The 14,651-nt window shown below is 40.2% G+C and overlaps 1 protein-coding gene across 1 annotated transcript in view; it reads left to right on the plus strand.

The window, feature by feature from the left end:
* The first annotated feature begins 1,894 nt into the window (after positions 1 to 1,894).
* Positions 1,895 to 14,651, plus strand: part of CAB39L (calcium binding protein 39-like) — a 37,617-nt gene continuing 24,860 nt past the window's right edge. The window contains exons 1-2 of the mRNA XM_010015531.1: positions 1,895 to 2,023; positions 14,064 to 14,228. Coding sequence (XP_010013833.1) covers positions 1,922 to 2,023; positions 14,064 to 14,228 — 267 coding nt within the window. The 5' untranslated portion in view covers positions 1,895 to 1,921. The remainder of the gene's footprint in view (positions 2,024 to 14,063; positions 14,229 to 14,651) is intronic.

Below are 14,651 nucleotides of genomic sequence, written 5' to 3' on the forward strand. Positions count from 1 at the left end.
ACCCAGTCTTCAGTCTTGCACGTTGTCAGGTTGAGGTGTGACTCTGCTCTGTTGCTAGCTGGATGGTGCTGCCAAAGCTTGCAGTTGTAAGCTCCATGGGAGCAAGATTCCACAGCTGAGAGCTCAGCCAAGGAGTGAAAATTACATAGCCAAAACTGCAGGAATAAAAATGAGTTTGAACTGAACTGTGAGGAGCTTGAAAATGAGAATTTGAAAGTGGTGAGCTTTCAGACACTGAACGTGAAAATATTCCTGTAAAACTGACCTAGCAACAAATGAGAAGCTATATACAAATTCCCCTACTGTGGACATTATAAAAGAACTTTTAGTTTAAGTAAGACATTTAAAAATATTTCCTGCGTGTCATAGAAATTGTTTTTATGAAGATGATCTGCAAAAATATTTTGAAATGTTTTTAATAAGATGTTAGAACAGACTCTCTATAGATTTTATTTATTTATTTATTTTTAAAGTACTATGGTTTGAATTTTGTACTTGGCTGTTTCATATGGCTGCTATTTATAGTTGTAATAGAAAGTATATCTAATCTGGGTATTAATTCTGTGGGATACTTGGGAATTAGTAACACATGGATGTATGGCACAAATGGGGCCATACTGCCTGATGGACTCTGTAGTGTGTCAGTAATAAAAAAAAAAAACCAAACCATGAGAGAAGTGGGTTCTTTGGGACCACTGGGTTTTCTTCTTTGTACTGTGTGTATCGTGCTGATTTAATTCTCTCCTTGAAAACCTCTGTATAAAACTTTCTTTTTTAATTTATTTAATTGTAAAAGTTGAAGAAGTGTAAGGAGATTGAAGTGGTTTGTGTATATATGCACAACTAATCTTGCAAATGTGTGTGTGGAGAGATGGTGATGGTTGTCTTTTGTTGTGGAAAGGGATAAAGGTTTTTTCCCCCTCCCTCCTTTGTTATTGTACAAACCAGAATGCAGTCAAAATGGTGCTGTGCTCCCTGGAAACTGCCTTAACCAGAGCGTACTCCCATCGGTAGTCTGTCCATTGACTTCAGCATATCTTTGTATTGAATCCTGAGCAAAACCCATGAGAATTCACAACTTCATGCTATGTAGAATCAGAAACTAAGCTATTTGGTTTCTTTCATGTATAAATACAGTGATGTGGTATTTGCCTTTCTAGACATACAGAGGAAGAATGTTTTAAATTAAACAAACAGAACCATTTTCATTAAAATGCTCAGCCTTTCATTTAAATGTCATGAAAACATTTGTGTCTGTATTTGGGCCTGATTCTCTGTTCTTTATTTAATTTGGGCAATGTTTTACACAAGTGAGATTTGACCCACAGATTCTTGATGTCTGTCAGGCTTAGGGGATAGCTTAAAGTGCTTCCTCTGGAGAAGCTTTGGGCTGAAAAATAAAAGCAGATGAAGAAGGAGCAATGGCAGAGAAACTGGGACCTTACGGTGCTCTAAACAAAGGACACTTTTGATACGCTGGTGTGTACAGTTAGTTATCTGATCGTGATGAAGCTGGTGAGGTTTGACAGAAACCCCTATTAGAAACCTAGTGGAACCTGCCAGATACGCAGTGTTCAAAAAACGTTGGACATAGGCATAGACTCAGTGAAGTGCTGACCTGTAGGTCAGGGGCTTTAGGAAACATCCAGCTCCTGCAAAAGTACTGAGTAGTTGCTTTCCACTTGCTAATGGTAGCTTGTGAATCCTGAATGAATCTGCAGTAACTGTACGCAAGGAATTTTACTCCTACTGAGAAGATGAAGCAAAATACAGTGCCTGAGGCATAAACTTTTCTTGTTCACTATGTCTTTGTGTGTTTTTATTGCATTTTTGTATAAACCTTAAAAGCTATTATTGTTTCTTGTTTGATTTAAGGCAGAATTCTTCTCTCCTGAAGAAAGAAATCAGGTGAAGAAAAACCATGCCTTTGTTTAGTAAATCACACAAAAATCCTGCTGAGATTGTGAAAATTCTGAAAGAAAACATGGCCATATTGGAAAAACAAGAAAAAAAGACAGACAAGGTATGAGATAATGTTGTTGAAGACCAATAAGGTTTTTATGCTGATGATAAAATTGTATTCGCTCACTGCCCTGATTCTGCAAGCACTTGCATGTGTGAGTAGCTTTGTGTTTGAATGGTTTTGCTGAAATCAGGGGGCTTTTGCATAAGTAAAGTGCACCAGATTTGGGGTCAGAGAGGAAATCTTGAGAGCCGGCAGCCTCAACCAAAATGAAGGGTGATCTCCTACTACTTCAAACAGTACTGCATCTAATGAAACAGCCTGAAAGGCTATTTGAAAACTGCTATACCATTAATTGTTTTAGTAGGATAACAAATGAGACTGCCAATTAATGTATAGGTGCACACTACTGATGAACCCTGTTTGCATAAAATGGCAAACCTGTGTGTATTCATATATATATAAAAACGATCTCACTCTGTCAATACTTTCCAACCTTCTGGGTGCTAATGCTTCCTAAATGACCAGTGTGATCAGCAGGTCAAGGGAAGTGATTCTGCCCCTCTACTCTGCTCTCGTGAGACCCCACTTGGAGTACTGCATATGGTTTTGGGTGTCCCTAACATAAGAAGGACGTGGAACTGTTGGAGCAAGTCCAGAGGAGGGCCACGAGGATGATAAGGGGGCTGGAGCACCTCCCTTATGAAGATAGGCTGAGAAAACTGGAGCTGTTCAGCCTGGAAAAGAGGCTTCATGGACACCTCAGAGTAGCTTTCCAGTATCTGAAGAGTGCCTACAAGGATGCTGGAGAGGGACTCTTCATCAGGGACTGTAGGGATAGGACAAGAGGTCATGGTTTTAAACTGATAGAGGGAAGATTTAGATTAGATACTAGGAAGAAGTTCTTTACTGTGAGGGTGCTGAGGCGCTGGCACAGGCTGCCCAGAGAAGCTGTGGCTGCCCCACCCTGGCAGCATTCAAGGCCAGGCTGGACGGGGCTTTGAGCAACCTGCTCTAGGGTGAGGTGTCCCGGCCCATGGCAGGGGGTTTGGAACTAGGTGATCTTAAGGTCCTTTCCAACTCAAACCATTCTGTGATCCTATAAGCTGTGCAATTCATGTTCTAATCATAGTGCTAAGTTTTTGCTAATACTGTTGCTTTTCTCTAACCCAGTGACACAGCCCTGAGTAACTTTTGCCACTTTTCCAGTAGCCAGTTGAGAAGATGCACCCAGCTTACAAAATGCTTCCAGTTAGGAATTTGTGCTCACATAAAATCAAATAATAATTATTTTTTTTTGGCATCTGACACTCCAGTCTTCTATATTATTACTGTAACAGAAGTATATGATTTTAATTAACAACAAACTAATTTTAGGTTAAAACTGAACGTCGGTGGGAACAGAAATAGCAGCTGATGCTACATTAACACTGGTTTTGTGCAGCTGCTGTTTGTGTATGCATGTTATGCTTCCCCACCTTATGAATGAGCTGGTATTAAAACATGCCCAACCCAAAAGGTAGGCATGGAGCCCTTCACACCCTTGGTGAAATCCTCTTGAAACTTTCTGGTTCAAAGTAAATAGCTCAGTGTGTGTTAATTATGTAAGATCGGTCACACGGATTTCAGGGAGGCCTCTGGTATTTGATGTCTCATGCTGAAGTATCTTCAGTTAACTGAAAGCACTGAGAGAATTTGACTCTGAACTAAAACTTAAAATAAGTAACTAAATAAACCAACAGAAACGTCTCTCTACTGCTGAATTAATCTTTCGGAGCCTGATTGAAGAAGACATTCAAAGCAGAAGCTCTAGACACGGATTTCTTTTCTATTTGCTTTGCAGCATGACTCCTCTGGGTTGTGGTTTGGAGGATTTTTAGCTTTCAACTGGTTTGTTTATTTGGGTGTCAGTGACAAAAGAGGAGAAATTCAGACTTCTTAGAAAATCAAGAACTCAATGTAAATTTTTCATAAAAGTCAGAACAGCTGGCGTGTGTTTTCCTCGGAAAGCAGAAGAGATAGGAGCATTCCCCAGGCATATTAGGATGGAAACAGCTCACAAATTTAATGACGACACTCATTTTACAGGAGAAGGTGGTTTTTCAGTATTTCTGCCATACTTTATGGGATGGAGGCTGTTCCTGGGGTGAATGTGGGTGATCAGGGGAGAGGAGGGAGCAGGGACAAGGTAGGTGCTTCAGCAGCAAGGCAGAAAGAGAACAAAGCAGCCTTTTTTTAATGGTATTCACACATATGCTTTATGTGGCTTGTTGACCTGGGACTTTTCACTGCAATGTAGGGGAAGCACACAGGGCTGTTCTCCCTGCAGAAGGGAAGATGTGAGAGTCCTCAGCAATGCTACCTTTCATCTAAAGTGTAAACACTGAGCCTATTCCTGAAATAAATACCTGTTAAAGAAAATAGCTGTATTCATTCTCTCGGGTTTAGGAAAGTGAATGGTGAAAAATCTTTTCAGTTCAGGGGCAATGATAAACTTTAAAAACGGCAGGAAAAATAACTCTTGCAAAAACAATCACCCCATCACATCTCTTACTATCCATATGGGTTTGTTAACTTAGTAAAACCATTTTGAAGGGTTGTTTGCGTTTTGAGTTTCAGAAAAAAAGATGAGGAGGAGACTTTCAATGGCACACAGATTTTCAAAACTTACTTAGTAAAACTAATGAATAACGTCTTTTCATGAGTCTGATCAGAGAAATTTAAGGGAAACAAAAGCAAAACAAAGCACAGTGCTGTACTCTCTGCTCTTCAAGAGCTGGAGAGGTTTTAAAATTTACCTCCAGTTTGATTTCCAGAGGGAGAGGAAACGTGTCAAATTTTCATAAAAGGGCCTAGAGGTCTGGCTCCCTGCAAGAGCCCGAGATCCTGGATATCCCAGGGCTTGTTTTGGACCCTGTGGGCCTGTGAATGCAGAAATTTGGGCACCAGGGTTCTCCAAGTTTTCAGATTTCTGGCTCCTTGTCTCCTGCAAGAGCTGGAGGGGTACTGTTGTGCCTGACCATAAACCCCAGGTTCCCAGGACTTCTAGGAGCACCCCTGATCTTGCCTGCATGCAGCATAGCTTCCAACAAGGACTTGCCAGGGGTACTTAAACAGGAAGATTTATCCCGTGACAATTGAGCTGTTATTGTAGTACAGCCAATGTGGTATGTGGGCTGAGACAGCTGAAAGTTGCTAATACAGCCGGAATTGGCAGAGAAGTGTGGCAAAGCCTAAATAAACTGCAGGGCTAGCGAAGAACCTCCTCATTTCCTTTTCCAGCTGAGAAATTGTAAGTTTGAGGTGAAGATGCCCTGGGCAGCTGCAGAGGCACAAGGTTGGACAAGGAGGGGTTTGATGCTTCTAGCAGAACTTTGTGGGACTTTCAACAGGAACCATCTGTGCTTTTTGGAAGGGCTGTTTTTAAGTGATGCATTATTTAAAATGATCATTCCTGCCAAGTTATGCAGTATGCGGGTAGAAAGAGCTCTACAGCAGATCAGTTAAGGTTTTATGAGCAATGGGAGAAGGGTGAAGGACAAAACTTGGTAGATAAGATGCAGAGAAGCCACTTTTAAGTATAAAGGCAATCATACATATTTTCTGAGGCTCGTTTCCATGTATACACATCATATACAGAAGTTTGCACCCTTTCTTAATGATGCTTTTTGTTAGTCATAGAATAGGACCCATTCAGATTTTGACTGAACTCTATTGACTGCACTAGCATCTATCTTCTTAGATAAGGATTGAATTTGACCCAGTTCCTCCATGTATCTTTTACATGTATTTTTTTTAACCTATGAATGCCTGTAGTGTTACCATAGTGCTTTTTTAAAACTCTCAGCTAAAAAGTAGGCTAAGTTTGAATGTTTGGTTCTTTTATTTTATGGGGTTTTTTTTGTTTGTTTGCTTGCACGGGTAGATGTGTGCTTAAAGCTTTGACATTTTCTCAGACATATTGATGGCTCATAGCCCTCAGGTTGAGAAGGGCCACCACACATGGCTCCTTTCGCTCTGAAGTGCTCTTCCTAATACCTTGGGTTTAATTTTATATTTTTTTTAATGACATCTATTTTAAAGAAGATATTGCAGCACTGGCAAAGCTAATGTAACAACTGGCAGACTAAGCAGGGTAAAACAGAACTGAAAAAGTGGACTAAAGCCTTCTTGCCGTCTTCATCAACCATCCTCATTCTCTCCAGCATCTGAAATAAGGTGTTCTTGTAGCACATACAATTGCTGTTGTCCTGTTCAGGCTTGATGTGGTGAAAAGAAACTAATTACATTTTATTACAGAATTCTATAAATGCCATATAAAGTTAATCTCAGCTGTGTAGAAGCAAGCTGTGCTTGTTTTTAATGAGAAATACCCATTCTGGAATGAACTAGGAAAGCAGGGAAGTATTTAACTACCTCAGAAATGAAGCCTTCACAGCTTAGACTCTCTTCTTTCTTTCTGCCATGAACTCCTGCAGCGTTTGGAGGATGCACATAAATAGTGAGCAAGAGAGGAGAAATCCTGATATCAAGCAGACAGATCTGTTGAACCTGAGGAAGAATGGATAGCCATACTGCTTCTTTTATTACTGATATGCTACCATGTCCTTTGTTAATAGATGTAAAAGCACATTAATAGAAATGATACCTGACCCATCTCACAAAAAAAGGGGAGTGATGACATGACTTCTCCAAGTCTTGTGTTCATTGCTAAGTCTGGTCAGCACAAAGCATTGCAGGTGGCATCCGGTATGTCACTGAAGGATGTCCTTAACACATCACCCTCACTGCTAACCAAACACCCTCGGGTGCGGCACCCGTGACTCAGTGCCATCTGCGGTGCCTACAGGTTTGGTAACATTTTCTGAACCTGCCCTGCAGCAAAAAGCCTTCAGAGTGTCACAGGCTTTTAATTTAGTACAGCAAACAGATCTGGGGTCCCTTGAAGCTTGGCCTGATCTTTGTGCTTGGCCTAGATGGGCTGAAAGATTTACAGTTTCTAGCGTAGCTGGTCTAAGACAGGTTTGTGGCAGAAGATGAACCCAAGTGAGTTAGAGCTGGTTTAGGGCACTGTGCTGATTGTTTCCCTGGCAGGCAGGACTGTAGGCTGCAGCACCTTTAGTCAGTTCAGAAACATAGCAAAGCTAGATGTAAAATAAGTGTCTAGCTTCTGCCCCTTTCACTTGCTTATATCTAACAAGACTGCTTGTTCAGGTAGGTCACTGCAATCTGTCCTTCGTTTCATCTTAATGTACTATAACAAATTTGGTCCTGTTCAGAAGGGTCAGGAGAGCAGCACTTTATTAAGGCTACAGTTAGAAGACTGTAAGATTTCTGGACCAAATATTTATATCAATAAATCCTGCCTTTTTACATCACAACAACGAAGCCATTATCAGCTCCTGTTCACCTTGCTTGCTCCTGTGTTGATAAAGCGACTGGGGACCAGGGTGCAAGAGGAGGTGCAGGCAGAGGATGTGATGTGCATTTGCATGGAAGAATGGTTGTAAGACTACTGTGAACATGGATGCTTATGGATGCGATTCTGCAGCTGCCAAAGTCAGTTGCAAAACTGCCTTCAACTTCATTGTTGCACACTGAAACCAAGGGAACGAGATAAGAAGGGCTTGGCCTTCCTTCCAGCTCGGCATGTCCTGGGGTTTTGTGGGACGTTTCATGTTTCAGCTTCCCTGTTCTGCTAAAAGCCTATTACTGCTCTAGAGATGGGAGAAAATCCAGACACAATCAGGTGCTGGTGCTGAGAATTAAAAGTCTCATCTGTTGCCTGCTTTTTTAATTATTTTTAAGGACTTCACAACCTTTAGTTCTGTCTTAAGTGCAGGATTGCAGGATTAACAGTGGGAAAGCAATTTATGTCCAGGTGGGGCAAATCCATCTCTTTCATTTAATCATACATCTTTTTACAAGGTGTTTCCCTGTTGTGCCTGCTTGGCCAAATTGTCTTTGCCAGCTTTGAGTACTATTATTTTGCCGAATGACAGAGTTCATGCCCCCTGATCCAAAATGTCCAAAATTTGTTCCTATATATCTGTTAAGCATGAAATTTTACCAAGAATAAGTCAGTTGGGATGACCTTGAAATTACATAGATGTTGGATTCACATTCCGCTAGTGGCTCTTCTTGGGAGTCCTTACAGTTGCATGTAGAGAGATGTGTTGGCACTATTCTTTTAGGAGGAAAATTGGTTTGAATCACACAGAATATTTTTAAACAAGATAAAGCCAAACCAAGGAGCTTGTCGCTTTTGGTTGTAATATATAGCATGGAATACTGTCAGTTCACTGAATCACACTTTGAAGTATTTAACATCACACTGGCAGGCATCTGTGTGTGTTACTGTCTGCTGCTGTGCAAGCAAGCAACAGTTTAGGAGATTTTTTTCCCTGGAAATATACTAGGTACACAAACAGAAGACATATGATCCTATTTGCTATATTCTTATGAGCGGTTGAGGATTTCTTGATCAGTATGCAGATGACAGATGTCAGGCATCCTGTATTTTTCTATGTATATTTGGTATTTGAGTTTGGAAAGGTGGAAAAAGTTTATGCAGTCTGTTTTTTTTCTTCACTGTAATAATTGGTCATAAATGTTATATTAAGTTCCTGGATGAGTAAAAGTAAGAATAAGCCCTGCTGACCTGTAACATATGTACATACGTGTGAAACTTCTAACCTGTTGGTGAAACAGAGGTAAAATAGAGACAACCCACTGAAAGCTTTGAAAAGCAGTTCAGGTGTCGGAGCTCGGACTATTGATTATTCAAAGCCTGATACTTTCTCCATTATGGTTTCTGTAATCTTCCTTGGAGAGAGGTAAAAAGATGCAATGGATCTACATGAAATAACAGGGAATCCATCTGTCTCTCTCTTCAACAAGCATAATGGGTATGGACTGTGAGCACCTAATATGACCCTTTTAAGATAAATGTGAAACTGGAGGGGAAGGTCAAGGTTAGTCAATAGAGGCAATTTTTATTAAGCCAGTTGAAATAGCTAAAAAGTTTAAGTTGCTGAAGTTGAGGACTGTTGGTAAAGTATCTCTTTTTAAAAAACTGACGTTATGAAGTTTTGATTTCTGAAGCCAATGCTCTGTTTGTTTTGCTTTATCACACACAAGCAGTGTTGCAAATAAACCAGCTTAGCCTTTTGAGTATAGAAAGTCCCAACTCGTGATTATGGAAATAAAAATTCAGCTTTCTGCATGAACAACAGATAAGACCTTTGTTTTAGCCTTCCATGCTACTCTTTAAAATCTCTCTGGAAGATTTTAGAAGAACAGAAAAAAAGACTTGTAGGATTTCTTTGTAATCCCTTAATGAAAAAACCCAAGAAATTCCTTATTGCGCTGCCTTGTATAATTGTGGAATATAGAGAAAAAATTAACCATTATTTAGCATTCCTTAATAATGCTAAATTACTGCCCTAAGAACGTTGTCATGCACTTTGGCCATCCTGTAGAGATAAATAGATAAAACTCAGAAATCGTCTTCTAAACCTGGCAAAGCAAGTTAAACTGAAGAACCTGGTATTAGTACCATGGGAAAGGAAGATCAGCACTGTAGTATGGAAATATTTCAGTGTAGGCACAGTAGTGTTACCCATTCTGTATAATAAAGGTTGGACCTTTAGAACCGAATGGGCTGGTCTCCGCATGCATGTTAGGCTGTAGAAAGGAGAGTCTTGAGTTCTTTTAGGGGAAGATTTTCAGATAGAATTTCAGGGAATAATTTCTTCATAAGCTCCTTTCTTTGTGTTATGGTCCCATTAACTCAACAATTATAAGACTTGGATATATGAGGAAAACAAGCTTGAGAAAAGTATGTTTAACTCAAAAGTTTCCAGCTCTTGCTGTTGAAGCTGTTGGTAGGTTTGGAAAGACACATTAATGCTGACAAAAAAGTCAACTTTATAAGCAGGGGAGGTTGAACAAGTTTATAATTTAAGTTAGAGAAGTTATAAAGGCTTACCTATGTCGTCAGTTTTCCAGCTACAAGTCTATTGTACATCACCTAGTCTAGCAGGGGTAGCAGAGTAATCCAAGGATGGTTAGAAACCTCCTGTGGGTTGCCGGTCACTATAGACTATACTCTGTGGATAAAGAGTTGTTTCTTGTTGGAGATAACTTGTTAGTCCTGTGTTGGGTGAAAGCAGAGAAGAAATGGCCACTGTTGGTAAGACTGCCTTCATTGCGCAGGTGGGTATGGGTAGTGCTCTCCTTTATTGCCCTTACACAGCTATTGCAACTCAACCTTGTAACTCATTTGAGGCTTAGCCATGTACCCACCCTGAATTTCAGTGTTCTGTGGTGGAACTGGATCCTCCCAAGTTTGGATGTTGCTGAGATGCCTGTATGCTAGAAACCTGCAAGTTTCTTCACTGAAAGGGTGAATCAGGTATTGAAACAGGCTGCCCAGGGCAGTGGTGGAATCGCCATCCCTGGAAGTGTTCAAAAACCATGTAGATGAGGCCCTTAGTGACATGGTTTAGTGATGAACTTGGCAGTCCTGGGGTAACAGTTTGACTTAATGATCTTAAAGGTCTTTTCCATCCTAAGTTTTTTTCGGAGGTCAAGATCCTGACGTCTGTGCAGTGACAGCAACACAAACACTAAATTGATGCGTGTGCTGGGAATCAGCTTGCATTTCATCTTGTGCTTTGTTGTCCCTGTCTGCAACTTTAACTGTCCAAAGTTCAGCATATCCCACTTTTGACATTTCCATGTAATATATATAAGCTGTTCTGTTTGGGATTCTTTGTTTAGTTTTTCTTCTCCCTGTTTTTTTCCTTCTGTTCACACCAGCTTCTCTAAATATAATGGCGTACATTTAGTCATGACGTAAAGGACTCACACCTAGAGGACAAAAGGAAAATCTGCTAGAAATAAGATTGTGCTTAATTGCAAGATTGAGGCAAATGGCTTAAAGTGCTTTGATATTTCATGAAACCTTTTCTTTTGCTCTGTAACTTCTGCTGAAGTGGCAGTTGCAGCATTTTGCTATTGTTGCTGTTGCCACTGATGGAAAATACAAAGTAGTATGGAAGTTGTAATAGGCTTTGGAATTTCTAGCAAATCTTTTCTTTGTCACTGCAGTTCTGCTTGTGTCATTGCTGGAGGAAGGGTGTCTTGCTGAGGCTTTTGTTGCTTTTTGCAAAGGGGCAGAATGAGTCTGGTTTCTTACAACAAGCTGTTCTGCAGCTATGTTTCTGTCATCTTGCATTTTCTGTGAATACATGGAAATACATTTGAGTGAATGTATTTGCTTTGTTGTTTGTTTTGGACAGAACTCGGGTCTTTGGATCTTGGAATGTCTTTTTTTTTTTTTTCTTCTGAGTCTTGAACAAGTTTCCATCCTAGAAACAGTGCTTATGTACTTAGGGTATTATGCTAAAAATGCTGTGAGATTAAGTAGGAATGTCAAAGTGGAGGGTAGAAGTGGCTGTTGTTTTAAAAATCTGTGTTTGGAATTACAGTTTTCCTCCAGATAGATTATAAAGGATAGGCACCAAAGAGCTGTCCTTAGATTTGACCGGGAATGGCTTTTGGTGGCAGGTTGGATGTCAAACCACAGACTATCCAGAGGATGTGAATGGGGAGGAAGTTAAACATGAGATGCAAATTACATGTAGAAAAGCTGAGAAGATGAGCGGGTGGGATGGCAGATGATTAGAGAAATGCATCTGTGGTGCCTAGTTGTGCCCATCAACACCACAGTGCTCTGTAGTTTCGTGTTCTCTTTCATTTTGCTTTTGCTCTCCTTTTTGAAAATTAAGCCTAAAGCTGAGTCTTGCAGATTTTTCTATATATCAGAAGGGACTACTTATACTTGAAAGGAAAGGAATTAATGTGTTTTTTACCACAGAATGCCAGAGATATTCACACCCTGCCCAGAAGAATGGATGAAAAGCCAAAAATGTATGGATTTTTTCTTTGATATGAAAATATTTGCACAGCTCTTATAAAGATTCAGAGCTTTAGTTTCCAAGATAGCACCCCTGTTGTTAATCCCATCTGTACTCTGTGGGATATCTCTAGTGGCATACCACTGACATTTGAGGTAAAAATAGGCTCTTTTGCTGAGCAATGGTACGGAGCAAGATTTCCGCTGTGGCTGAAGTTATCACATAGTCATATTCATTTACACACTGCTCATCATGACCTATCTCAACTAGCAGAAAACTGAGAATAGGCACAAACAGACTGGGGGAGAACATTTCTTATAGCATCCAAAATCAATCCTTGAATCTTCCAGGTAGGTATAATGCGAAAGTGGCTTTTTATTGGGGTTTTGGGCTTGCTTTTTTTGTTTTTAAGGATTTCTAGGCTTTTGCTGGGATTTTTATTCACTGGTGTGGATAAAACCTGTGATTTAAATTTGTATTAAAGTGTTGGAAAATCAGCACTTGAGAGGTGCCTCTCTGGAGGACTGTGGGTTTATTTTATGCAGATTAGTGGGATGGTATATGAAAGTATGACATTTTTTCCTTTCAGTTTATGTGAGAGAGATATGGAAATTATTTATTTGGCTTTGAACATCCATTAATGCCCAGTTAGCTTTTACAAATGACTCCCGGGTTTTCTGTGTGTGTCTTTATGTTTTTATTTATTTATTTCCCCTGCTAAGCTAATGAAACACTAACTTCAAATAAAAGTTTTGCAATATAGATGTGAAATGCTGTCCTATCTTCAGGATCTTTAACTGTCTTGCCTGGCACTTTACTGTCATTCTCAGCTTTGCTTTCAAACCTGTTCCTTACTTCCTTCCCACTCCCTGCCAAAAAATCCAACCAGGCTTGCTGTGGTTCATGCATGTATTAAGTATATGCCAACCCAGAAAGAGCCGTTGCCTCTATGGCACCATGTCTAGAGGTGGTGGGATTTAAAGCACGTACACACATGTGAAAAAATAACACCTTTGCTCCACAGAGTCTTTATTTATATGAAATGGAGCAAACCTGGGAGGAGAGCGTGAGCCAGAGCTTTGGGAAGTGGGATGTTATCATTCACTTTTAAACCTGCTGACTGCCACAAGCACTAAGCTGTTACCTGTTTATATGCATTTCTCTTTCATTTTCCTGTTATAATCTTTCTTATCAAGACATTTTGAAAAGTGATTCATGATTTGTCCTCTGTGTTAGATACCTGAAACTGAAACTTTGCACAAAATTAATACACAGTAGGTGGGAGCAAAAGATGAAACGCTTATTTTAGTTCATTTGGTGGCAGCTGTGGAGCTTTACCAAAGCAAATTAGAATCATAGAACGGTTTGGGTTGCAAAGGACCTTAAGATCATCTAGTTCCAACCCCCCTGCCATAGGCAGGGACACCTCACGCTAGACCAGGTTGCTCAATTGTTTCGTTTAATTAATTCCCCAACCTGAGATAGAAGTGCCTGCCTGCTCAGTAGGCAAATCCCTTGCAGAAGATGCTGGCTCAAACTACACTTGATGAGGAGAAATAGGTAGTGGCAATGCAAAGCTGGCAGGGTGTCCTGGTTTCAGCTAAGATAACGTTAATTTTCTTACTAGTAGCTGGTACAGTGCTGTGCTTTGGATTTAAAATGAGAGTGATGTTGATAGTTCAGGGATGTTTTAGTTGTTGCTGAGCAGTACTTACACAGAGCCAAGGCTTTTTCTGCTCCTTACCTCACCCCATGAGAGAGCAGGCTGGGGGTGCACAAAAGGCTGAAGGAGATACAGTCAGGGTGGCTGACTCAGCTATCCAAAGGGATATTCCAGACCATATGATGTCATGCTCGGTATATAAACTAGGGGAAAAAAGCTGGTTGGGAACTGCTGCTCAGGAACTGCCCCTATTTTGTGCCTGTGGTCTGTAAGTGATGGCATGCTGTGTTTAAATTGAAAATAACTGTGCTTGTGTAGGACCTGCAGAATCCAGCATGGATTCTCCAGCCTCAGGGATTACTTTAAATTATTAAACCATTTTACAACAGATAACAGGCATTGGCAGTATGGCTAGAAGCTTTTGGTTTGAACTGCTTGTCTTTTAAAGTAAAATGCTTTTTTTTTCCCTTTTCTTTGTTTTTTTTTTAAACAAAACCTGTGTGCTGGCAAACAGGCATCAGAGGAAGTGTCAAAATCTCTGCAAGCAATGAAGGAAATTCTGTGTGGGACCACAGACAAGGAGCCTCCTACAGAAATTGTGGCTCAGCTGGCGCAAGAGCTATACAACAGTGGCCTTCTAGTGACACTTATTGCCAACCTGCAGCTGATAGATTTTGAGGTAGGTCAGCATCCAGAAACCTTTTCACCTCTTTGGTCTCAGTGTTATCAGTGAGTAGAGCTGTATTTTTCTGAAGTCTAAATAATTTCATTGCATTCAAAACTGGTTTTCACATGCTGTAGATTGGTCAGTGTCCTGATAGATGTACTCAGATACTGGAAGTAAATGCAATGCATCTGATTTTTTTTTTTAATTTGTTTAAATAAAACAAGAAATATTGCCATGTGTATCCAAACAAGATAGAAAATGATGCTTCGAATACCATTTATGACTGACCTTGTGAGCTGCAGTGATGATGAGCCTCCTTGGGATCGTGAACTAGAGCCAACCGTATGTCTGATTTAGAAGGGGGAAGGGACATGGAATAAAAATAATTGGAATCATGGGAAAATGGCATGTGACAGAGACTGCAAAAAATTGGTA

This window comes from Nestor notabilis, unplaced genomic scaffold (genome assembly GCF_000696875.1).
Source record: "Nestor notabilis isolate BGI_N333 unplaced genomic scaffold, ASM69687v1 scaffold11575, whole genome shotgun sequence".
In the NCBI taxonomy this organism is placed as follows: domain Eukaryota; kingdom Metazoa; phylum Chordata; class Aves; order Psittaciformes; family Psittacidae; genus Nestor; species Nestor notabilis.